General features: G+C 40.8%; 1 protein-coding gene and 1 long non-coding RNA gene across 7 annotated transcripts in view; one reads left to right on the top strand and one right to left on the bottom strand.

Annotated features, from left to right (window-relative positions):
* The window catches only part of LOC102078109 (uncharacterized), a 32683-nt gene extending 19196 nt beyond the window's left edge, over positions 1-13487 (top strand). For 2 of the 4 annotated variants that reach the window (XR_265837.4, XR_265838.4), the window contains exon 6: positions 12738-13485. This is a non-coding gene — a long non-coding RNA (uncharacterized LOC102078109). Of the gene's footprint in view, positions 1-12737 lie in introns of all 4 variants that reach the window. The other 2 variants (XR_001225227.3, XR_265839.4) reach the window with 2 other exon arrangements.
* The window catches only part of tnk2a (tyrosine kinase, non-receptor, 2a), a 28077-nt gene continuing 9376 nt past the window's right edge, over positions 7835-26535 (bottom strand). For all 3 annotated transcript variants that reach the window (XM_005449073.4, XM_019363013.2, XM_019363012.2), the window contains 19 exons: positions 25203-25365; positions 24975-25045; positions 24475-24675; positions 23670-23819; positions 23154-23249; positions 22782-22963; positions 22572-22698; positions 22327-22473; positions 22117-22211; positions 21554-21748; positions 20500-20591; positions 20344-20388; positions 20026-20261; positions 17627-17824; positions 16912-17531; positions 14204-14351; positions 13515-13610; positions 11649-11776; positions 7835-9196 (listed from right to left, as the gene is read on the bottom strand). In XM_005449073.4, coding sequence (XP_005449130.1) covers positions 9190-9196; positions 11649-11776; positions 13515-13610; positions 14204-14351; positions 16912-17531; positions 17627-17824; positions 20026-20261; positions 20344-20388; positions 20500-20591; positions 21554-21748; positions 22117-22211; positions 22327-22473; positions 22572-22698; positions 22782-22963; positions 23154-23249; positions 23670-23819; positions 24475-24675; positions 24975-25045; positions 25203-25365 — 2997 coding nt within the window. In that variant the 3' untranslated portion in view covers positions 7835-9189. The remainder of the gene's footprint in view (positions 9197-11648; positions 11777-13514; positions 13611-14203; positions 14352-16911; positions 17532-17626; positions 17825-20025; positions 20262-20343; positions 20389-20499; positions 20592-21553; positions 21749-22116; positions 22212-22326; positions 22474-22571; positions 22699-22781; positions 22964-23153; positions 23250-23669; positions 23820-24474; positions 24676-24974; positions 25046-25202; positions 25366-26535) is intronic.

Genomic DNA, 26535 nt, shown 5'->3' with positions numbered 1-26535 from the left:
ATTATAACTGCTTAATTTGAGTGTAATAAAACTTTAAAAGCACATTTTTCCTTAATAAAGTTCATTGACATAAACATATTGATCAAAACAAAAAACAAACAGTAAACTATAAACCAATTCAAAATTACATTGCTGTTAAGACTAGGGCTGTGCGATATGACCAAAATCTCATATCCCGATATTAAGACATCTATCGTCCGATAACGATATAAATCACAAAAATGTAACATTTTCTGTAAATTCTGTGAATGTCGGGCAGCTCGACTTGCGTGAAGTGTTTCCAGCTGGGCGTCGCGTACCTGGAGTCGAGTGTTTTAACTGATGCATGAAACGATACATTTTTAGACATAGGTTGTAACCGCCGCCGTTTTCTTTGTGAGTATTTATTACACGGCGTGCTGCGGGGAAAAGCCTGTTCTAACGTTTGAGTCTAAGGTTTATTTTTTAGCACCTGACGGCTCTTTTTTGCTTCTCATCCGTAAATATTCTGCATCTTTCACGTGATTCAGTTTATTTTGAAAAGTCTCAACAGGATCTTGAGCTTTATTGTGAAAGGTTTATGTGGAAAATAAACAAGCGGACACGAGGTGGTTTTACCGTCGTTGTTGCTAACGACAACGCATAAAAACAAGCGCTTGTCCGTCTGTAGTGTGGTTATATTAAATATAAGAGAAAGAGAGAACTTTAGGAAATTCATATAGCCACTACAGTGACCATCAAAATAATGAAAAAATATTGCCGTAAACAGTTTATTTTGCGACACCACGAAACAAACGATAGCGTAAAATGAAACGATAGACGTTTTTCTATCGTCATCCGATATATATCGTTATATCGAACAGCCCTAGTTAAGACTTCACTTTTCCGACGTCCATCCAAATCTGAATATTTTTAGGACATTTTTTGGACATTAATTTCAAATTCAGTATCCTCATCCTCATCCTGTGAAATTTCTACCACCCAAACCACAGTATTTTGGAAGAAGATTTGAAAGTGTTGGAAGACTTCTTGTTGCATGACACCTGTTTTTAGTTGGAGGTTCCAGGTCATCGCTGAGATTATTGAGCAAATTTAATATTAGATAGCTTGGTAATCTATACATTTTTATCACATCTTTGTCTGACATTGCAAAGAAACTGACACAAGCGAAGAAAAGTCTCACGCTTTCAGCACAAGCTCTTAAATCTCTGTAATGCCTTCTCCACACAGCAATAACTAATTTTATATAAAGTTAACACAAAGTGAAAAACTGAGCTTGGTGTTTTACAAATATGCATTATAATATATTGCACTCTTGTAGGATTCGTCATTCTTGTAGTATTCATATACTTGCATAACTACTCAACATGTACTCACGTATCTTTTTGCCATCATATCTATGGAAGCTGTTACAGTAGAAACAGTGTGGTTTATCTGGTTATTGTAGAATTCATCTTGTCTTTGGATGTGTCCAAAGCATTAGAAGAGGTCAACTGGAAACATATAAAGGTATTATTTCATTAGACTTTAGTGTGGTGAGATAACCAGCAGGTTGACAGATATTCTCAGTTCTCACATCCTAAAGGTCATAGCAGCAATGTGCTAATAGTGGGTTGTGCAGAATTTCAATTATATTTAAAAATCCTCCTCCAGGCATGTTCAAAGATAAAAGAATGAATAATCTTCTTAGAACACACATTTTAAATCTGTTTTTTCTGTTACATGGACAGAAATTCTGCCCTCTACAACTCCTCTCTGAATGAGAAATGCAGAATGTGTCAGTATGCAAATACTATGTTTCCCATTGGTGAATATAAGACCATGCAGTTGGTTGTGGCTCCCAGGAATGACTGATCACAAATCCTCTTCGTACTTAAATGCCTTTGATCCTGTTTTTTATCAGATTTTGGCATCTGCCAATTGTGCCACAAGGTTTCCTTTTGGCATTGGTTCACCATGATGTTGTGCCAATGGTTAGATCAGTCGCATGCCCAGCACTTCAGGAAGGTTTGGCATCACATGTTGATGGACTGGGCAGCCATGAGAATCAGAATAAGAGAGTATACTGATGCTGATTGTAAGCAGGTTTAATGTTAATGTTATTTTAAGAGTGGGAAATACTGCATTCTTTTAGTTAATGATCTTGAGATACCACAGCCACCCATCCAATGTCCTTAAGGGACTTTGTTGCTGTTTCAAACAGGACTGTTTGCTTTCAGCATTTAATACTGTTAAGGGGCAGATGCCAGATGCATTTTTCCTGATGTCTCCTGAGGTCTCTAATAGTAACTAAGATTTTGCTTGGAACCTTCATGAGACTCTGTAGGTGTGTTTGATTAAATCCATCTCTAATAGTGCTTGAACTGGAAGCTGAAGCACTAGGGAGGGTCTTTGTTGTAGTAGAGCTTTGCAAACCTGCCAGCATTGGTGGGCACATCGTCGACAAGACTGTGGCAGGAGGTTTAGAACCTGGAAGGACTAGAGTTTGGCAGCTTCACTCTTTTGAGACTGTTTCACTAATTTAGGCTTAGAGTATGCTCCAAAACAAACTGAACATAAGGCAAGGCAACATCTCTGTCTTGCAAAATGCTCCCTTCAAAAAATCTGTGACCCTCCTCCCCCAGATATTTCAGAAACCTTGCCTTTCCTCTCCCTGCCGTCTGCAGATTCCAAATCTAAGAATAAAACCCTGGACAACAAAACTTGGAATACGTCTGAATTTATATTCATGTAGAAGCAGCGTTTACGAGACCTTATTGTGAAATAAGATTAAAGACATTCTTAAAAGCAAGAACAGTCACTTCTGTACAAGTCAAAAGAGCTACAATGGAAATGCATTGTGAGACAGCCTGAAACATTTTAAAATTACACTATTTTAGATAAGCTATATTTATCTATGGCTGACTGACTGTAATTAAGTGGGTGGCAGGCACAACAGAATTACATGTTGATATTAATGAAATACAGCAACAGAAATTGTCTAGTGTAGTCCTTATTACACTTAGAAATCTCCCCACTATTGGCTGCAATGTATAGCCACAGGCACAAGTGAGCAAAGATGTTTAAATATGTACATAAAGTTTGCATATGGAGAATCCAACATGATAATTACATTATCATGGTAATTACACCCATGTCAGCACTGAAATTTATCTTTAGTTGATAGGCAGGTTGAAGAAAATAAGGAGGAGCTGTCATGTCAGTGCAGCGGGAGCAAAGATGAGTTGTCATACACAAAAAGTGATATTTTATCTTTCCCCTCTATTTTTCTCCTCTTCCTCCCACATGCAGTCAAATAGTCTGAGTTGAATGTGTTCTTTTAAAATGATTGAACCGTGTGATTGAAGTTTAAAGGTAATTTTGACAAATAGCTTTTCAGTGGTTGAGGAAATGAGTACATCTCCACTGACAGACTTAAAGTAACAGCTGAAAGGAAGATGAAGTCCTCCTGTATCACTCAAGGTCAAATATGAAGCAATCATGTACGGGACGAGTGAACATGGAGAGAAGAAAAATCTATTTGTGAAGTAGCCTCGGCATTACTGAACATGCCAAAAAGTCTCATCTCTGAGCTCTCCAGCTTTGTCAGGAGTGTTTGTGAAGAGCTTCCACAGTCTGGGAGGCTTGTATAAGGACAGAGAGAGTTATTGGAAGGTCAATTGTCCAGTTAGTCAATCTATACTATTAACTGATGTATTGATCCACCATCTGTTTGATCACTCTGTCAGGTAGAGCAGAGGCAGGTGAGTTCTGAGCAATCAATCTCCAGCAGTCTCACGTACAGCCTCCAGCTGATTGTCGATTGGCTGCAAGAGTCTGCTGATAAGCCAAATGTCTGAAAGGCCCCAAGGGAAATCAATGCACAGCCCGACACAAAGATTTTACACTTCATGTTCTTTAGTTGATCATATGTCTGAAAGGTAAATCACAGGTTCATGTACAGTGCTGTCATAGAGTGAAAAAAAGACAACAAATCAAAAAGCTGAAATACAGTTTTTTGATTAGTTTTTTTTTAGTTCTTCCAGCTGAGGTAATAAATCATCTTGTTTGGTTAAGTAAATATATAGTTCAGCTAATCAATGCCTTGCTTAGTTACTGTTGCTACAGCTGTCAAGTTTCCAGGTTCAGTATACAGTTGGGAAAAAAATAACAGCAATTGATGTAACAGTCAAAGTTCTGACTCGATTTGACATGGAAATAATGAGGTCATCTTCGATTTATGACAAGAAAAGAAAAACATTTTGGATGCTTTGCTTACAGAAAACAAGTGAGATGATGACTGTGCTTGAATGAGCCTGTAGCAAAGAAGTGTGTATAGTGCACAGGTGAGCTCCTAGTTTATGGAAACCTCCACAAAACTGTGCAGTATGGATATGAACAGTTGTTTTTGTAGTAAGACTCTGGTAGCATTGGAATGCTCAATATTTGCACAAGCCTTTTATGATGTTGTGGGGAAATAAAATATTTATTTTCATATCCACAGATAATGTCTAAAATAATCCAATGCCTGCAGCCACCTTAGTTGCAAGATTGCACCGTTAGTCTGATTATTTGCTGATGTGTCAGATTAATGTGAAACCTGTGCCAAAATTGTCTGGAGATGGTTTTGATTGATAGCTATGGACTGTAGACTTCAAGACCCATATACAGGGAGACAACTAAAAACAGACTCTAACAGCTGGTGATAAGCTTACAATAAAGAAAATCCCAAATGGATGATCAATAAAACAGCGCTGCACAGTGTATAAGGAGAGGTTACTAATATAATGAGTAAAACAAGGTATTTATACACCGAGGGATGATTGGGGAAACGGGAAGAACAAGAGCCAGGTCAGAGTAATTACACACAGGTGAGAGCAATCAAGGGAAGCCAGAGAAATAAAACTATCACAGGATATGGAAGAAAATAAATTTTCAAATTAAAACAGGAAGTAACCTAAAGATAACTAGTAAACAAACAGACCTAAAGGACCTAAAGGAGCAAGAAAAAAATAAATAATAAACCAATAATTCAAACCAATGACAGAACAGTAAAGAATCCTAAATAGAAACCGAAACTCAAAATAATATGAGATGTAGGGTTTATAAATTTGCCAGTGACTCCCTGGCAGACTCAGGTTGTGAATGTGGTCCCTCCTGATCACCACAGCCCAGTTTCTATTCGCCTCTTTTGTATGTGCGTGAGTGCAGTATGTATGTGTGTGTCCCATTCATCATCGGTGAAAGTGACAGAGTGCTTACTGCTGTAGCTGAGAAGTGCAGTGTGAGCATCCGGGTGCTGTCCAGGGATCACACTGGGCAATCAGACCACAATGCACTGCAGCTGCAATCAATTCAAGGAGAGAGTGTGCGTGAGAGAGAGGGGAAGACAGAGGAGATGGTCCCAGATGGTCCCAGAGGAAGAAGAGTAGACTTCCATTAGAGACAGGAAGCGAGCTTGTGACTAAGAGGGAATACTTGGACAGGTTTACTTGAACTCTAGAACTCCGATTGCCATATTTCCTGGTGACTAAAGTCTGAAGATATGCCGTAAACATGGATAAAGATGGATACTCATTGTACTATAATCATGTATAATAGAGGTGCCAAAGGTGATTTTCTAATAAAACCATATGTAGATTTCTTATATATTATAGCTGAGAATGCAGTGAGGCAAATGAAAAAATACTTCAATGGTCTCCTGAACTGAACTGAGATATTTTTGGTAGAGGAAGTACAGGAATATGGAAACAAGAGGGCCAACTCGCCCATCATTAGGGCTGAGGTTACAAAGGTTGCTAATAAACTCTTTGAATAAACTCATTGAATGAAATTTGCCCTGAGTCCTTGGATGTTGTAGGGCTAACCTGGGACAGAGTCTCTGGATTGGCAAACCTTTTAAGATACGTGCTCGGAGGATGTGCTCCAGCTTCACACTCACAATCCTTTGAAAGGTGACTGGAGAGTAGACTGTCCACTAGTCGAACCTTGGATTGAAGAGGAAAAATGGGGTTTATGTCCTGGCAACAACTCTTTATCCTCTTGAGGATATCTGAGGGTTTGCATGCATGTGTTTTTTGCACTTGGAGAAAGCATTCAATCACTTCTTTCGGGGTGCCCTCCTAGAGTATGGGGTATTGGGCCTATGACAGCCAGTGAGAAAAGGCTTCACAATGACCAGATCACTTTACAGCGTGTATATACCCAGTGACACTTTATGGGGCTAAGGCCCTTCAAGGTGTGGAAGGGTTTTGGCTCTATTCTTGACAACCGAATAAGTTTCTTGTAGGTTTCCACCTAAAAAAAAAGCCACACGACTGGGTCATAACCAAGAACTAAAAGCAACCCCATCTGGAGCTTTCATTCATCATGGAGAAAATATGCACACAACACAGTGACTTGAGTGTTCTTTAGGTTATCAGCCTTCCTGATTCCCAGCATTGGAGGGAGAATTTGGTGGACCCTCCATCCAACTCCATGCAGGATTTGGAGAACTGCAAGGGAAGCCTTACTCATGAGAGTCAACCAAATAAATGCTTGACAGACTGTTTGTCTGTGAAGGTTCTCAATTATCCAGGTCATCGTAGTCAAAGGAGCTTGCAAAGAAAAGCGTCTGGACTTCTTTAAGTTGCTTGAAGACGTTTCACCTCTCATCCGAGAAGCTTCTTCAGTTCTAAGGTCAAATGGCCGAGAGTCCCAGTCCAAAAGAAAGGATGCCAATGTTCACATTTTGGACAGAGAGGACAGATGGTTTGAAAGAGGAGTGAAAGAGGCCATCTATGTCCACTGTGAGCGACCATCTTTGAACAGAGGTGGTGGTTTACGACACCAACTGTCTGCCATCTATAATCCAGTTTTGAGTTCCCTCCCCAGATGCCTTAACACCCACTCACATCCTGGGCCATCTGACCTCAGGAATTTGCATGACAAGGTGGGGCCAGATTTCACAATGAGCTCACCCGAAACCCTGGCTGATTGGGACCCACACCCGCTTTCACACCTTGGCTCAGGTGATTAGAGGATCATCAGGGGGTCCTTTTGTCCCTCTTTGGGGGGTTACTCCCACTGGGTTTAAATCTGGGACTCTCGGCCATTTGACCTTAGAACTGAAAAAGCTTCTCGGATGAGAGGTGAAACGTCTTCAAGCAACTTAAAGAAGTCCAGACGCTTTTCTTTGCAAACTCCTTTGACTTGACAGACTGTTCTGACTTCCTACAGCATAAAAGGATATTCCATCAAAGACCAAGTCCAAAAATATTATCACCCAGGTTCATTGGATGTTTTGAAGTTGGCAGTGTGGCCTTCTGCAGTCCATTTCAAGTCACCTACAAACTGTGTTCATAATTCATTCCACATGTCTCAGCTTAAACTAGTTGTCTCAAGCCCATTAAATGCTGGCTCATCCACTCACTACTACTGAGTGATACCACTGACACTGCTGTGTCAGTGGTATCAGGCTCCCTAGAGAAACCTCTAGGTCTTTGTGTTTCCCTGAGAAAACAACCTCAGGGATTAATTTTGGCTTTCCTGTGTCGAGGCCACACATCAGATACCTTTATACCTGCCCACTCACTTTTACCACTCCGAGAACGCAGCCTCAGGATCCACGCTCCCATTCCCTTACATCTTCTCTTAGCCTGATTCCAGTGTCACATCGTGCTTAAGGGGCCACTTGCTCTGGTGTAAACAAAATAGTTTTGGGGGGATTTTTTTCAGTTAATTTGACATTATTTAATCAAAAGATTAGTTTATCCCATTAAAATCAGACTTCCATATCCTTAATGTCTTTGCCAACTACATATGTAGAGTTCCATCTGCGCTTTGTGTCTTCCAGTTTTCCCGCTGTATCCAACTAATGAAATAACCACAGGAAAGCTTTCAGAAATGAGATTACAGTTTATTATAAAACAACGAAGGCCATATTTGCATTTTACATTTGTAAGCGACTCAGATTAAACAGTACATTATAGTCAGTGTCACATTAAACAGATTTCATAATTGAGCTTAACCGAATGCTTCACACATACTGAGTTACGACTGCTAAAAACATATTCACCAAGCTGCTACCACCTGTCTGAAGTTTAACTTTCCAGTTTTGTTGTTTTTTTTGTAAAAAAGAAACTTTTCCATGTAGCTGTTAAAATTATTAATATCTGCACACATGCATTATGAAATTTGGCATCGACAGCACGTAGCAGTAGCCCACTAAATCAAGTGCGTGACAGGTAAGTTCTTCAGCATGATGATTATCATACAGCAGAATCACAGTAAGAAATACTAACCATGAGTTTAAAGTAGCAGTAGATATCTAGTTTGCAGAGATTTGACTAATACCCTGTATCCACGAGGAAAAGGTAGGAATATTCTTATAATAAAAACTAAAGACATCACTCTCAGAATTCCTGCTGTTATAAAGCCAGAAATGTTTTGCTTAAAGGCAACCTGTGGAGTTCTTGAACTCTCAAAGCACTATGAAGCAGTTTCTTTACAATTCACATTGCAATTTGCCAGCAATGGCAGGAAAGACGACAGCTTGCTGGGATGTGAAGAATGCAGGTTTTGAAAGACTTTTGAATGCCTTTTTACATGAAAACTCCACGTGGAACCTTTAAGACACAAAAATACAGTAATAATAATAATATCTGATATGCTTTCAGTCATATCAACATTTTCACTTCACTGATAGATTGTTCTTCTGACCAGCAGTGAGCATCTTTGTTGACATGCTCGGTAAAATGTTTTATACAACATTATCTGTATATTTTTCCTAAAAGTGCAACTATACGCCAGCTCATACCTCCCTGATTCTTTTTGACAGCAAACAGCCATTTGACATTACAGTAAGCTTATGCACACACACACACACGCACGCACACACACGGGCCTCTACAACAACCTCACAACCAGAAAAAGTCTGCAACAGGTACCAGCTGAAACAAACTCTGGATTAATGCAATGATAAAAAAAATAACAACAAAAAAAAGATAAATAACAACTGTTCAAGTAAATATTGTGAATCATGTAACAGCTGCTCCTTTGGGTTATAGTGAGCATGCATGTGAGTGACGCAGGTAGTAGCAGGTATTCACATATGCTGCTGTATGGTCATTAAAAAGCGTCTCTGGTCTTTGGAGCAATGAGTCATCCTGCCGACTCGGTGTCAGCGCGCTGATCCAGATGAGCTCGGGAGCTTGTCAGAAGGTGACTGCCGCTCAATTTGTCCTCCTGCTCTCACTTCCTAAGAAGCAGAAAAACAATGTACAATATCAGCTTCTTTGTTTAGGATTCTGTAAAACAGCAAACAATTGCTGAACGCTGAGTGTTCAAGCATCTCTCAGGGCTGTTCACAGTTACTTATATTTCTAACTAAGCTCAACTGCTCACATTTTTATTGAGGATGCGTGAATGACAGATGGATTTTTACGAGGCTGCTGGTTTTCCGTTAGCTGTCACCACAGCAGAATATGACTCGCCGACCTCCTCTTGACCACATTTGTGCTGTTATTTTTTTGTTATTTTTTGCAGTGTAGTCAACTGTACAAACAGAAATCCGGATATTTTATTTGACCGCAAACTCAATAGCAGGAGTCTGTGTCTGTATTTTACAAATCAAGCCCGCAAGTCTTAGCGGATAATTTACCTCTGGCTCCAAAAAGCTTCCATATATGCACTGAAAATGCAAAACAGGCCTTCACAAACAAAGGTAAATATGTATTTTTTTTACTTTACTTTAATTTTCTATCTACCTCTTTTATTGGATCTACTAACTAGCGATGTGCATGACAACTTGACTGGGTGATTCATTTACTAAAATGTTGCCCCCAAAACAACAGCATAAGCAGGAGTAGCCCAGCCCAGCGGTTCCACATACTTAAACAGTTACATACCAGTTACAGGGTTCATATGCATTATTCATGGTCAAATTCAAGCACCTTTTAAGCACTTTCAAGGTCCATTGTCAAGCTTTTCCAGCACATTACCAAAAAACAAAAAAAGAATGCATGTTCCACTTTGCATCACCTCAGTAAGACCATGTAAAAATGAAAACAAACCCCACAAAACTAGAAAACTGCACCAACCACCACAATAATACACAGCAAGGCCAAATTAATAAGTCTTCTCATCAGATATTGATGCTTCTTTCCTATGTGACACAAAAATAGGAGACAGATGTTTGTTTTTTTTTACTAGTTAGGCACCCACACCCAGAAAAATGGGGGCAAAACGGAGGAGATCAAGTTTAATCGGTTATAACACGAGGTCAGAAATATAAGTGCTGACATGAGTAGTGTCACAGGTAATATCCATATTTTGATATATGATTTTCTGGAGTTAAATGTAAACCAAAGCATATTTTCAAAGGTGTTATATGCTATAAAATACTTTTGAAAATTAGGTGAGGGAAATAAAAAATCCAATTTTTCTATGTTTGAGTAACATCTGCAGTAACATTTACACCTATTTATTTAGGCCAAATCTTTAAAATGGTGTCATTGCATACACATTTTCAATTCATTTCAATCGCAGAAATGCAGAAAAAATTATTTGCAGTATCTTATCTGATTTATTATGAGAATGTCATGGCTGATCATTTGTACCCACACCACCAAAAATGGGGGCAAAAGGGAGGAGATCACGTTTAATCAGTTATAACACAAGGTCAGAAATATAAGTGCCGACATGAGTAGGCTCCACAGAAACCTCTGAATCTCAGCTAAAAGCTCGTGTAAACCATTTCTACAACCACCAAACAAAGCGAAGACACCAAACAGTTAAAAGAGCAGTTATGTCACCATGAATCTGTGGACAAAATAATAATAATAGTTTTAAAAATTAGCGCGTGTTATGTACACATACTCGAAAATTAATTACTAGGACTTACCTGTCATGTGACTCAAGAGTGCAAATTCCGCCAGTATCGTTTTCCATCAAACACTCATTAAAACAGCAACGTCAAGTTAGTGCACTCATCCCCGACTGTTCAGATAGTTATTTGTGGGGAATGAAATTTAGTTTCAAGCACGTTTAAGCACCACACCTGAAATTCAAGCACTTTTCAAACCTTGACAAGACAATAATAAAATTCAAGCATTTTCAAGGATTTCAAGCACCCGTACGAACTCTGCAGTTGGTGACAAAAGTTTATTACTTTGATGAGACAATGATCGCTGTGTGTCAACTGCGTCTGAGCTGACATAATGACGCTTACTGTAGACAACAAACAAATGCATGACGGAAGCAAAATCAGGATAGTTCGATAAAAATAAAATGAAAATTCAAGGTTTCATTTTATTACAGGCACTCTTTCCAATGTGACCAACTGAAAAGCTAAAATAAGAAAATTACTTGAGAGATTATTTTAGCTCAAGTTATTTTTCTCACTGTGTCAACGAGCCAGAAGTCAGAAATTTGACAGCCACAGATTAACAAGTGTATAAAATTTTCCTTAAAAGCGACCGGAGCAGCAGTCTAACAGGAGGATGGAGGAAGCAGATGGATCGTTAGCACATTTGTGCTCGTGCTGTCATGTCATGCTGAGAAACTTAGCAGCACATTAAAACAAGTCCAGTTTAAAGCAGGTTTCAGCCTGGGAGAGACATCAGCCGCTACAGACAGTAGTAACTCAGAGCTCAGTACTACAAAAAACAAAGTGGAAATCTGCTCTTTTCTGTCCATTTACTTTTGATTACCTGTTGCGATGTGGTCCGTATGTGTCCAGCATGACCGTGCTGGCACGTTCCAGGTCCCACTGGTGATGCTGCAGCAGCTCCTCGCACTCGGCTCTTGAACGCAGCCCCAGCCGAAACAGCTGCTCCACCTACAGCGCAGATGGTGAAAGAAGCATTTTAGACACGTGATTTACCGTCATCGTTTTTACTACATTTAACTCTCTTCTTGCTGTTCTGATGCTCTTTTGCAGTACAAACACTTTCTTTAGCAACAGAAAAGCTCCCACATCCTAATCTTTATGATAACAATAAACTTTAGCTACCTACGTACTTCTCAAAAGCAGAGCCACTGAATGGCTTGAATGTTAAAATTGAAAGAAAAAATTTAATCCAGTTTCATTGATTATAATAAGACCTTTAAAAGCACAGGACAAAAACAATCAGTTTTATTTTAACCTCCCTAACTCAATGTGTGTGTTTACAATCCCTGGTATACAGCCTCTTTCAGTTCTATGGTTGAACATGTCAGGACAAAATGGAAAATTGTCTAGTCATTATTTATTTGACAAGACTAAGCCAAAATGTAGAATCAGCATGTGGAAAGCTAAGTACACCCCATGATTTAATAGCTTGTAGAAACACCTTTAGCAGCAATAATCTGAAGTAATCGCTTTTTGTAGGGCTTTATCAGTATCTGACATCACAAGCTTGAATTTTGGCCCGCTCTTCTTTAATAGTTGCTTCATTGAGGTTTAAGTGCATTCATTTATGCACAGCTCTCATACCTTCCCACTGAGGTCTGGACTTTCAGCTATTGCAACACATTGATTCTTTTCTTTTTCAGCAATTCTGTTTTCAATTTTCTGCTGTGTTGAATCACACAGTTTACAGAGCATGGTATACAGAGCAGTTCATGGTCCATCAGTAACTGCAAAAGGTCAGTAACACTCAGGTCTTGTGGCTGCAAAAAAAAAAAAAAAGCCCACATCATCACACCTCCAACACCATGCTGAGAGCTGGTATGAGGTGTTTGTGCTGACAGGCTGTATTTACTGTTCTCCAAACATGGTGCTGCACAATATTGCCAACCATTTCCAACTTGATTCAAAGGAACTTGAAGTCTAAGCTGGAAGAGAACTGAAGCTGTGCTGCCATGCTCCTTTTGGAAAGAAGAGGCTTTCTCGAGGCAACCCTTCCAAACAAGCCATACGTCTTCAGTGTTTTTCCAACTGGTCTGCTGGGAATTTTAACATTTAACACGGTACCATTGCCCTCATACTATGTTCATATTTTGTGGCTCTGCATCTATTTCCTACGTCACATTTTTAATGTATAATTGACCAGAAAATTGTCATCCCTCATTCCTGTCATATCATTTGCTCTTGCAGTCCAGACCTGTGTGTTCAGGAAAGCTTCATACTCATTATTGATTTTTATTGCTAATTCTTTTGCCTTTTAACAGAATGATTTCTTTTCTTAAACCATCTGCTCTAAGCTACACATGAAGATCCATGAGTTTGCACTGCATGTGTTCTGTATGAGTTTTAAGTATTTTAACCAGAATCTTGGATCATAGGATTTAAAAGAAAATCCCACCAGCGACTCGCTTAAACTTGAGGAAAATACCAGCAGGAGCCCTTGCCACCTTGTATTTCTATATTACTGCACTGACAGTGAACTATTAATACTTCTGTCTTTAATATTAAATAAAACATTTAGTAAAAAAATGTCCTTCATCATTAAAAGTACGCTTCCTTTTCTGGGAAAATACTAATCTGTTAACTTAATGACGGTTACTACATCACTTTTTTGCACTCTGATTCATTTATATATTCTTTGTTAACTGCAACAAATAAAGTAGGAAGGTGTGTAGATGAATAGTTGCACCTTTAAATGGTTTATGGCCTGAGGGATGCTCCACTCGTGGCTCTGCAGAGCAGCCTGACACTCCTCTATCGTGACACCGTGCACAGCTCCTTGGACCTGACAATCAGACAATAAACTTAACATCATGTTTGCATTTTAAAGAAATGCAACTGTCATATGGATATACATGAAAAGAAATCTACTTTTATTTCAGAGAGTAACTCTGTGTGGGCACGTTTGTTAATATGCTTGTGAAAAGAGAAGAAGTGACAAAACGAGGTGGTGTCCTTTTTTAAACTCTCTCAGTCACTTGTACAATGAATTAAACTGTTTTTAAATTAGCCACAAGCCCCTTGAAGTTTTCCCTTTATTTGCAGTCTTAATAAAATTAGTAATAAAATTAATGATTTTCTTTATTATTATTATTCTTCCTCAGGCCATGTTAAAACCTTATGAATGTGTTTCAAATCTCCAGCTTTTTGAGCATTACATTCTCGCAATTAAAAGCTTTGTTGATAAAAGGATGTGAATTCAATAAAAAGGGACAATTTAGCTTTTCATGTGTTATCTAGAAATTAGTGACTCTAATTTGTCTGCCTGTGGAAAACAACAGCATTCAGTATTTGTCGTTTCTGTGACTCTCAACAAATAAAAGTTATGACTTTTTTGTTTTAATATAAAAAGTGAAATTTCCTTATGATCTCTCTCACCTGTGTGATGCTCTGTTCCCGCTGCATGCTGGGAGCTGCAGTTCGGCCATTATTGTTGTTGTAGGAGGTGTTCGGTTTGGCTCCACCAGGGTGCTGCTGCTGCTGCTGCATCATGGGTTTGACTGCCGCCATGTTGGCTGTCCCGTATCTGTTAAGAAACATGAAATATGGTATATGAATTATTCCGAATAGCTGATGATGTTTCTCTGTGAATGACATCTGAAATTTTACTGTTGAACTGAAAAAAATCTCGTAATAATAAGTCTCTGACGACATTTTCCAACTGTAAAACATTTATTTAGCATGAGCTTTTATTTGCTTTCATAACTGTGTTACTTAAAAAGTTGGGATGCTGTGTAAAATGTCAAATGTCTCATTAGTTTCTAATTACGATTCCTCTGTCTTGTTCCAGTTGTACATTACTTTTGGTTAATTTCCCGCCGGTGCGATTGTCTGCCCCACTCTTATTGTCTGCTCTTTACTGGGATTTTTGCAGAAACATCTCTGAGGTTTACAGAGAATGTTCAAAAAAAAAAACAAAACCAGTGAGCAGCAGTTCTCTGGGTGAAATTGGATTGTTTATGTCAGAGGTAAGAGGAGAAAGGTCGGACTGCTTTGAGCTGATCAGAAGACGACAGTAACCAATCACAACCAAGGTATGAAGAAGAGCGTCTTTGAAGTCACTGCATGTCAAACCTCCTGTCCACTCCTGTCAGCTGAAAACAGGAGACTGACACTGCAGTTTGTACAGGCTCACTAAAACTGAATTACTGAAGATTGGAAGACTGGTGCCTTGTCTGATGAGTACATTTCCGCAGCAACATTCAGATGGTAGGGTCAGAAATCATAGATCCATCCTGCCTTGTATCAACAGTTCAGGCTGGTGGTGGTTGTGTAACGATGTGGATTATATTTTCTTGGCACCAAATGAGTGCCACTTAAACACCACAGCATACATGATTATATTTTGCAACCATGTCCATCCCTTTGATCACAGTGTGCCCATCTTCCGATGGCTGTTTCCAACAGGATAACACACCACCGAGATATCGCACAGCTCAAATCATCTCAAACTGGCTTCTTGAGCACAACAATGAACCTGAAAATGAGAAAATGTGGCCTCCACAGTCACCACGTCTCAGTCCATTAGAGCACCTTCAAGATGCAGTGAAACAGGAGATTGGCATCACGAACGTGCAGCACCTGTGTGACGCTTTTATGTCGATATGGACCCAAATATCTGAGGAATGTTTCCAGCTCCTTGTTAATCTATGGTATGAAGACTTAAGTTTGCTATGAAGGACAAATGAGGTCCAAACTGGCAAGTGGTTGGTGAGCGCACACAGTCCTGTCTTCCTCTTTGGTATCTGGTTTAAAAGCTTGCTTGTTTTCTGTATTGGGGCCCCCCCTGAACTCAGAACACAGATGTGAGTGTTGTTTCAACAGCTTGAGGACAAATTCAAACAAGCTGAAAAAATATTCTATTACAACAAATGCTAATAAAATAGCAATGCCTCATGCCAAGTGATTTGATGACTCACTTTAGCTCCCGATCTTCATGAAAATAAATAATAATAAATAAAAATTATGTCACATTTCAACCTAGGTGTTATAATAATAATAAAAAATTTTCACTTGTTATTTACACTGTGGGAAATTCAGAAATAAATATAAAGTGTAAAGTCAGTAAGCATTGAAGGAGCACACGTGCCATTTAGTCAGTGTCACGCAATGCTGGGGTTACTTGGATGATCCCTCACATGCAAAAACACCCCAGTGTCCATGTGTACCATTTCACTTGATTGGTCCCATGTTATCAAGTCCTCAAATCCTTTTTATTTTGTAGGGTGCAGTGCTGATGTCACAGCCATAAAAATCTCTAACACTGAGCTGGCAAATATATAATGTTACCCAAACATTACATTTGGGGACTACTATTTTTTGTTTATACATATATGCTCTGGAAGAAATATAAATTGGTCTGGAGTTTTGATCTCCTCCATACCTGCTTCATGCCCTGGAGGACGGGGCAGTGGCCCCCCACACCCTCTAGCAGATCATTACATGAAGGAACCTTTTAAAAACAAGCACGTTCATGCTCACAGGTGTACACACAGGTGATCACACACAAACTACACCCTTTTTGGCTCTTACCTCAAAGCACACTGTGCACTGTCGATCTTACGTGCTGCACAATAATGTTTAATATTTAGTATTTACTGTCATATTCCCATAGATCATTGTGATGTTGTTTATTACTCTCGTTTTCTTCTGCTTGCTTTCTCTTTTTCTCAACAGGTGATCCAGATGATCGATATATGTATTTTTTTGTCTGCTTATTTTGTTGGTTTTTGGTTTTTTGCCCTTTTTCCCTGTCCCTCTTCCCCGCTGTTTTTCTTTCCCTCTTTCTTTCTCCCCTTTCTTTCCCCCAGTTAAGTCTGTCCCGTATTCAGCAAGTGAAAATAAAATAAACAATAAAAGCAAAGGTGAATCAAATGGACCATTACGGCAAGGCTGGGATGGTCAATTTGGTAAAGTAAATCCGTTGGGCATCTTTCTTCGCCTTTAGACAATAATTCTGATGGCAAAAGAACCAAACGGGACAGGTTAAAAAAAAAAAAGAAAAAAAGAAGAAATATAAATTATCAAGGGAACAAATTCATTTTTTGCTCTCCACCCATAGAAATCTGCCTCCATGAAAAACTCACCTCTCCAGGAAAGCTGGTCTCTCCGGCAGTGGGACGGGGGCAGAGCTCTGCGAACTGTCAATCAGTGAGGAAAGGCCACGCCCCTCACGAAAGGCGAGTGGATCCAGTAAGGATGTGGAGGAGTACGACGAGCCAGGAACTCCTAAGCGTGAGGAATGGGATGAAGCTTGAGGCAAAGAGGAAGAAGAAGATGGAGAGTTGGAGGACAGGAGTGGACCCAGCAGTCCCGATGCCCGACGGGGCGAGACGGCGAGAGGAGGAGGTGGCAATGCTACAGGTGACGAGGAGCGAGAGCCTGGCTGAGAAAAGGCGTGGTCTCTGGGTGGGATCTGAGGAGGTGTGTCATCTTCGTTGCCCAGTGAAATGGAGCTGGTGCGTGCTTCTGGGTTTATGGCACGGGCAGAGAGGTTGTGTTTGGAGGGACGCAGAGGAGGGACGGGGCTGCGAGGAGGCAGCACAGGCCTGTCCTCAAAGCAGGAGGCAAAGGAGGAGGAAGACGAGGGAGATGGAGGGGGAAGGTGGATCTGCCGGTGCGGGCCCAAAGGAGCCAGAGGCATGGGGAGTGGGGAGGAGGGGAGGGAGCGGCCTGTTGCCATTGGAACCTGCAGCTTCACCATCACCTACATCAACAGAGAAACAGTAGCTTTGTGTTAGCTTGGGTGATAATTTAAGAGTAAAAATCGATCCTGAATGGCATTAATACAGCTTTCTCTACCTCCCTCTGTAGCTCCTGGAAGAGGTCGGCTGACTGGGATTCGCTCCTTCCTGTCAAGCCAGCAGATGAAGAAGCTTCTTCAGTCAATCCTTTGTATATGGACCGCACTTCCTGGTCCTCTGATTGATCCTCAGGCTCTGCAGTAACTTCATCGTACGCTGGCTGGGGGAGAGGCCAGTCCAGAATGGAGGGAGTGTCCTGAGAAGACAAATGGATACAAGGAAAAGTTATCCAACAATATTAGGATTTTTACTGCGTAACAAAAAAAGAAGTTTGAGCCAGAGCCAAAAGGAAATCATCACTGCTGCAGTAACATTACGTCTTTGTGTTCACTGGGGTTTGAATTACTCACATTTTTGCTTATTAATTCTTCAGAAATAACCAGAAAATGCACCGATTTCCATCAAATGTGGTACCAAATCATCATTACATTTATATTTATTTATGCATAGTTACCCACTGTCGGTCAAGAAAATCTGACTTTCAGCCAGAAAATCCTGAAAAATTGTTTTGCAAAGGTCTGGATATTATCTTTCTTTCTTTTTTTAATGTTCAAGCCAAGATATTAAGTTAACCTTGTTTAGCCAACAGTACAGCTCTGTTTAAGAAAACTATTACAGAACCCAGAAGTTGGAAGTGGTTGGCCTATTAAGGTCCACCTGCTCTAGGGTTAGAGTTTTGTTTTAGTCACAAGTTTCTATTATTCAATATAGTTATATTGTTTGTTTGGTGGTGGTGGTCACCAAAGGTGATGAGATGGCTTACAGGGAGGAGGTCAGCGCCCTGACACACTGGTGCCAAGAGAACCATTTCACCCTCAAAGTCACGGAGACAAAAGAGTTGATAGTGGGCTTCCGGAGGTGTAGGGAAGCACATACCCCCATCACCATCAACGGCGCTGCTGTGGAGAGAGTGAGCAGCTTCCGTTCTCACATGGTCAGTACACACAAACAAAACAGTGAAGAAGTCGCAGCAGCTCCTCTTCTTTCTCAGGAGACTGAAGAGATTCGCCATGAGGCCCCACATTCTCAGGACCTTCTACCGCTGTGCCATTGAGAGCATCCTTACTGGATGCATCACCACGTGGTATGGCAACAGCACCGCTTACAACCGCAAAGCTCTCCAGAGAGTGGTGCAGTGTGCTGAAAGGATAATTGGAGGTGAACTTCCCTCCCTCCAGGACATCTATAAGAAACAGTGCCTGAAGAAAGTGGGGAGGATCATCAAAGACTCCAGTCATCCTAGCCATAAACTGTTCAAACTACTTCCATCAGGCAGGCGGTACTGCAGTATCCGTCCCGAACCAGCAGACTGAGGGACGGCTTTTTCCCTCAGGCCACCAGACTGCTGACGCTTCATAGGCACCTCACTCTCACCTACCTGAACTTCAACACTATGCACTCCATATTGTACATATATTTATGTGCATTTATATATATATGGCATACATATTAGTAATGTGCATACATCCTTAAAATTGTACATTTTTTGTACATATTTATTCTTATAATTCTCACATTCCTGCTCTTATATTTGGCTTGTTTCTTATGTTTCTGTTGCTTGTTAAGCTTGCTCACATGTGCTGTATCAGTGTACCAGTAATGTGACGTGACAATAAAAGTGATTTGATTTGATAGATATGCTTTTATATTCCCCTGTGAAGCACTTTGTAATAGCTTCCTGTCTTAAAAAGTGCTATATAAATAAATTTTACTTCAAAAACTAGTCTTAAATGAAGTTTTACACTGATCACGAGACTTCAGTATAAATATCATGAAGCTGCAGCTTGGTCAGGATGATCGAAGGCAGACTGAAGGTATGAGGTGGAATTACTGTGCAACCCCGCTGAAGACCACTAAAGCGTGAACGTGTACATTATCAATCAATAAGTACCGATCATCCATCACATTGCACCCGCCTTGGGTGAATTCAAGCAGAAGGGGTTATTTATGACATTTCTAGGCCAAAGGTTGGACCACTGACTCTGGGGAACAAGACAGCCCATCGTTTGTGAGTAGTGGCAAAGATTTCAAGCTGTGTGTGCACCACCTACACTTGATTGAGGATACTGCCGTGCATGTGGCCGTGTAAGGTCCCTCATGTGTGGGTGGCTAATTCTCCAGATGAGCTGGGAATATAAGACCCCTCTGCTATGATTACAGGATGTTTCCACTCGGGGAGTGGGTGACATTCAAAGAAAGAAAAAAATCATGCCGACCTCAGCTTAATCAACCCTCAACAGTTCATTAAAAGACAGTTCTAGGCCATAATGAAAGGGAAAATGGGACTCCTATTGGTCAATGCAGTCTAGAAGTAACATTAGGTGAAGTTAAAAAAAAATCTGTTACTAATCAGGGTAAGAGAATTAACTGTTACAGTCTGACTCAGGTCTGAGCTACCTTTAGGGTGTCTTCATCCAGCTGCCGAGACTCAGTGAGCGGAGAAGGTGTGGTAGAGCTGAAACTGTCATCAGTGAAGTCAATAAGCGACACCTCGCTCTTGGCTGAACGCACGCCTGTCCCCTCCCACGGCCGAAGCTTCAGACCCAGTGATGCTCCCAGCTTCTTCAACCCAGACGACGCGCTGGCGTCTTCCTCGTCATCGTAATCATCCATCACAGAGTCGTAGAACGGCTCTGGACACACATGAAACTCTAGATTTAGAAATTTGCGTCTACTGACATGCATGTGTTTGAAGGATTAAAGAAAAAAACTCACTCTTGAGCAGAACGGCAGGTTGGGGTGGACGAGGGGGAGGTAGCTCTGATAAAAACAGACAAAGGCATTAAGGTTCAATTTGACATGTGTCAGTGTAACAGAAAAGTTAGATCACTATTCAGCAAAAATACAGTCTCATAGCACAAATGAATTTACTCTTGGCACGGTTGGGAAGTTTGGTCAGTCTCGCGATGCCTGAATCCATTCCCAGGACATCAGGAGGGTCCATGGGGTTCCCCAAGTACAGGCTAAGGAAAGAAAATCATTTTTATGTAATAAAAGTTTAAAGAATATTGAAAATAAGTCCAAGTCCCCTCCTTTAACTCATACTGAAGATGGTTGAAGCTAATAAAACATACTTGTTAATAATCCCGGTACAGGCTACTGGAACATCAGTAAAATTATTTCTCTATTCGTCTACGGTTGCAAACAGTGCAGTGATGTGGACGCGTCTTCTAAAATCCTCTAAAGCTCAACAGCGAAACATCTGTTAAACTATGCATGATACACAGCTGCCCTCTAGTGGGGAGCTGCAGTATAAGTAGTCTTAAAAGAGCACATGCATGGTTTCAGTTAAAACACAATTTTAGTGCTTTGTCTTTATGTGATTTTTTTCTTTCAAACAGATTTTTTTTACAACTGTTATCTGTTCTCCTGCCTTATCATTGTGGAATCCTGATTTAAATAACACAAATCTATAAATCCTGCTTCCGAACCTGTTTTAACCTCCTAGGACCTGCCGTCCACATATGTGGACATCACATTTTTGGTTATTTTGACCAAAATACTCAATTTTGCTCTACATGGGCCTGATATACACTTACGAGGACATTATACTGCTACTGTTCTATCGAAATTTTAAATGAATATCCTCATTTGTGGCTCTCATTTTTCTTAAAAACAAAAATAAGGTAAAAAAAAAAATCTGGTAATTCTTTGTTTTTACATTCATTGGGCCTCAATATGCCCAAATATCAAAGAGAAATTAAAAATGCATGTCGTGGAAGAGTTCGGGTCTTAGGAGGTTAAAGAAGAGTCTATTCTGTAATAGATTCATTATTCCAGTTTTCTATTTCTGCGTTTTGGACTTGTGGTGGGACTCTAACATTAGCACAGCAGCCTACAGCCATCCATGGACGCAGAGAGCACAGTCACATCTGACGAAGCACACTGTATGACACTACATTACTGTAGGTACTGTATCATTAACCTGTCTATGCGGTCTGCGTGTCCCCAGCTCCTCTGGGGGTCTGTGTCTCCATGTCCAGTGTGTATAAACGAGTGTTTAAGTGGCCGGCTGATGTCCTGGGCGGAAAGACCGGCGACTGACGTCACTACATGACGGGGAAACTGACCGACACGCAGCGTGCGCCTGTTCTGACCTCGCCACCAGTAGTGCTCTGCCCTGAAAAGACACAAACAGGTATGAAAACAACGTGACGACTGTCCTACAGTAATGTGCATTCTTGTAGCAGGAGTACACTTTCTTAATTGCCAACTTCTGGGTTTTAATTTAGGTAGTTACAGACATACAATATATACAATGCACACACGCATATTAATGTGATAAGGAAGTCATAAGATTATAATTGCAGTAATCTTCTACAATGTAAGGAATCCAGTTTCAACAGGAGATCCGTTGTCTAGTAGGCACTTACATAAGCATGACTCTCAAACCCACTAACCTCATTAAGAAACTGCTTTCTCTCTCAAAATCAGGCTAAAAGGATGCCTTACAGGCATGTTCTGGCTAACAAAACATCACACACTGACCTTCCTTCAATGATGGTGATAACATCATTCATTGTAATCTGGAGCTTGTCTTCCTCCTCAAAGTCCTGCAGGGCTCTCATATCTGTGGGCATGGTCTGCAGAGCACACACAGTGTCGTCAGTGTCACCAGCAGAGTCAAAGACAGCCTTTAGACATGGAATACATACTTGCAGCCAACAAAGAATGGTTTTACTTAAACTACTGTGCTACCTCGAGCAGGAAGTCTCTGAGGGCAATGAAAGTTGGTCTGTCTTCAGGTTTGGGGCTCCAGCACTGCAGCATGACATTGTAGATATCCTGAGGACAATCGTCTGGTTTACACAGCCTCTCAGCCTCCACGTCCACCTTGTGAAGGATCTGCAAACCGACACATAAATAATAGGGTAATTAGCTGAAGCTAATGAATAATTTATTTATTTTTAATTTTTTTGGCAGAGGGTTGTTCAAAGATGCACCTGGCTCCCATTCAGACCCAACCACGGCTCCTGTCCGTGGGTGAACATCTCCCAAAGGGTGACCCCAAACATCCAGGTGTCAGATGCGTGAGAGAAAGTACGAGACTTCAGAGACTCTGGAGCACACCTGGAGAGATCGGTGGAAAACAACTGAGATGCTGAGATATGAAACACAGATAGTGTGTAGAGACAGAAAAAAGTCACTCTCACCAGGGGAAAGGGATTTTGTGGCCTTCCTCCATGACGTATTGGTCGGTATGTTTAGGCAGCGCCCTCATTAGGCCAAAGTCTCCGATCTTCACAGTTTCATTGGTGGACAGCAGCACATTACGGGCTGCGAGATCCCTGTGGAGGAAACGCTTCTGCTCCAGGTAGGCCATCCCACATGCCACCTGTGGAGAAGATGTGGAGTGACAGATGGGAGCATTTTTGCATTCTTACACATGGGAAATGTCAAAATCAGAGCTGTATCTCCAACAAATAAATATTATGGAAGCTGTACTCAAGAAAATCTAATGGAGAGAACAGTGTGATGAAACTGAATTTCATTGTGGGTTTTTTTTCCTTTCGGTATTAACTGACCTGCACGGCATAGTTACACAGCGAGGAGATGAGGATGTGACCCTGCCGCTTTCTGAGCCGATCCAACAGGGAGCCCAGAGGAGCCAGCTCAGTCACCTACACTCCAACAAACAAAATGTGCTCAGAGCTCATTGTGTTTATATGTTTTGTGCATTGGTTTTGAAATATATATCCTGTCTGTACTGTTTTTCAGTGCTTTTCATTAATTATGTCACCTCTGGAAGTGGCAACAATAAAGAATCAAGGAGATCGTATAAACTCTTTTGTACTTGAATTTCCTCTGTGTGTGGGAAACACTGATCTCATATTCAGGGCTATTCTAAAGTAGCCAGACCTGAGGCAGCAGAAACTCCTGCAGGCTAAACTGAGCTTAACAGCTCTGAAACATTCAGCGTAAAAACACTGAAAACATCTGATAGCTCAGCAGCTACAATATATCGACTGTTGGAAATAAATCAAGTTCTCAAAAAGAGGACAAACTTCCTCTCATGAGTGTGTGTGTGTCTCATGGATTACCATCTTCATAGGCTGTGTGAGGACGATGCCATACAGGCGGATGAGGTTTTGGTGGCTCAGTGAATGCATGGCATTCACCTCTCTGATGAAATCATCCAGACCGTCTGAGTCCAGTACATTTGATTTCAGGCATTTTACTGCCACTGACAACTACAAAGAAAAGGAGAGATGATATTAGAGAAACCTCTGTAAAAAATAAATAAGTAAATCACTTTTTGGACATGTGTGGCCTCGCTGCAGGCAGATCCACACAACCCACAGTTGGCTACAGAACACATGTGATATTTCAGAAAATGGAAGATTGGACTGATAACATTCACTTCTTTTGCAGTATATCAATAAGATCCATTTTACTAAAATGGTTTGAATCAGTCACCTTTTCTCAGCCTCATATTTCTGACCGTGTACTAAAACATGTTCTGTGTTTTCATCTTCTCCAGAATAGTCACATTTCCTTGTATAATGTTTCTTTTTTATAAATAATATACCAGCCAACATGCCAGTGTGGGTCCTCAGTGGGTAGCTGTGGCTGAACTGTGGGGCTGCAAACCCACATTTATCCTACGTGGGCCCCTAGTTGGTGTGCCCACAGAGCCCATGGCAGTTTTGCCCTTTCGGCCTCCTACGTGGGTTTTCTCATGCAAGCAGACTATGAGTTGCCCACAGAAATATTTCCTAGAGGCCAAAAAAGGGATAAACTGCATAGCCTAGATGGGACCCAAGTGGGTTGTCTGTGGGCAAACACACCCTGAGCCTCTATGTCATACATTCCTCAGCTGCCTCATACTGTGTTTCTTCATCTCACCACTCTGCCGTTTGGTGCAGTCCACTCTCCTCGCCGCACCACCCCGAATGTCCCGTCTCCAAGCCGCTCGAACAGCTGAAGCTCCGACTCTCTGATCAGGCAGGTGAGCGCAGCCCCTGACTCACTACTGGCCGGGACCGCAGCAGACGATGCCCCGTGGGGCTGCTGTGGGTCAGCGTCCGGCCGTTTCACTGGAAACACCTGCAGGGCCAGAAACTTCTTATGCATGCGAACACACTTGATTTGATCGACTTGTGAATCTAAAATAACTTATTTTCATAAAAGACACATATAAACCATGTAACATAACATTTTTTTTAAATAAAAGAGAAAATTAGAATCAAAGCCACATCAATACAAACTAAAATATATTTTCCTAAATATATCTGAGGGTGAAAGCAGACATATTTACAAATGCAGCTTATACATGAATACATATGAACATATTGTGAGATTGCAGCCTTGCTTGAGCAACTGTCAGGACAGGACAGGTACTGGACCTTGCTCATCCAGGATTTTCTTTTATAAAGCGCTCGTCTCCTCTTGACTGCCTCCCAGAGCCTCCTCTGACCTGGACCAGCAAAACCACAAACAAACAAATAAACCTGGATTTTAGTGTATCTTTATAGTGTACTTTTCTAAAAGATAACACACAGACACATCTGATACTTGTTTAGATTACCTAATTATCACATACGCTTGGGGTGAAAAAACACTTAAAGACGTACCCGGGCGTCCCATGCCGATCTTCTCCAGGTCTTCATTCTTGACGTAGTCAAAGTGTGAGAGTCGTGTGACGTTGAGATCATCACGGATCCGCAGGAAGTACTGCTGCAGCTGCACATCTGTCAGTAGCTCCAGCAGCCACTCTGTGCCCTCCTCACACTGCATCTGCACAACAAACACAGATTTCACCTGCATCAGGATGCATACAGTGCTGTTAACAGCCTGCAGTTTTTCCATAGCTTTGCTTATGTGATTGAATTGTTCCATTACTGAGTGTAAAGTTAATGGACCCCATTAATGGGCACACTGTAATGTGTGCTCTAAGTGCAGGAGCTACACTCAGCTATGAAAAGCCAAAATGACTGATGGGATGTGACATCTGCAGCACCAACGTAATGATTAGATATCTAGAAAAGCATCAAGAACCGAAAAAAATAAGTGCTCATATTTTAAGAAGCTGGAGTAAAAAATTTGGGGGCATTTTTACTCCTGAAAATGATTTCAGGAGTAATGATTTCACCCATTTTCTGACAATTGTTTAGGCCGCTACTGTTTCATCTTTTTTTGCAGATTCCCCAGCAAAAGGTATTTTCTGCTGCTCCTTTATTTCCCAAGGGGTAGCCACAGCGGATAGATCTGCATATTTGATTTGGCACCGATTTTACGCTGGATGCTCTTCCTGACGCAGCCCTCCCACTTATCCAGGCTTTGTGCAGACACGAGGAGTACACTGGCTTGAGACCCCTTAAGGCTGGAATTTGTGTCTCTGCCTGATCTCGAAGCAGGAGTCATTTTGCATGTGCAGCAAATGTGCAGATTCACAGATTCACATGTTGAAAGACCTTTACAGTTTTTCACAGACTTTAAATTATTGACTAAAACCAGTTTTGCACCATTTCATGATAAGCAAACTATAATTTCCTCTTAACTAATTGCTTTAATTGTATACCATATACTGTGACAATATACTACAACATTTCCTTTGCCTTAATCTAATGGCACTCTTACATACAAACTTCACTGACTGACGTCAAGCCTAAAACCAACAGTGGTTTAATTTAGCCAAGAACAGAGGAGAAAAGCTAGCCTGGCTCTATGTGAAAGAGAAAAATCCAAGTAAATCACATCTAATTAGCAATATTCTATGTTTGTTGAGACAGAATAAGTGAAGTGACAACTCTCTTGGATAATTAATAAAGATACAAAATGTTCATTAGATCTTCAGAGTGTTTGTGAGCGTTACCTTTGCAGCATTTGTCTGTAACTGTAGTCTACAGTCTTTGTTAAGCTAAGGTAAACAACCACTAGCTCTAGCTTCTGGCTTTTTGTATAGCT

Source organism: Oreochromis niloticus, linkage group LG9, assembly GCF_001858045.2.
Source record: "Oreochromis niloticus isolate F11D_XX linkage group LG9, O_niloticus_UMD_NMBU, whole genome shotgun sequence".
NCBI lineage: Eukaryota > Metazoa > Chordata > Actinopteri > Cichliformes > Cichlidae > Oreochromis > Oreochromis niloticus.
This window is presented reverse-complemented; position numbering and strand designations above follow the sequence as displayed.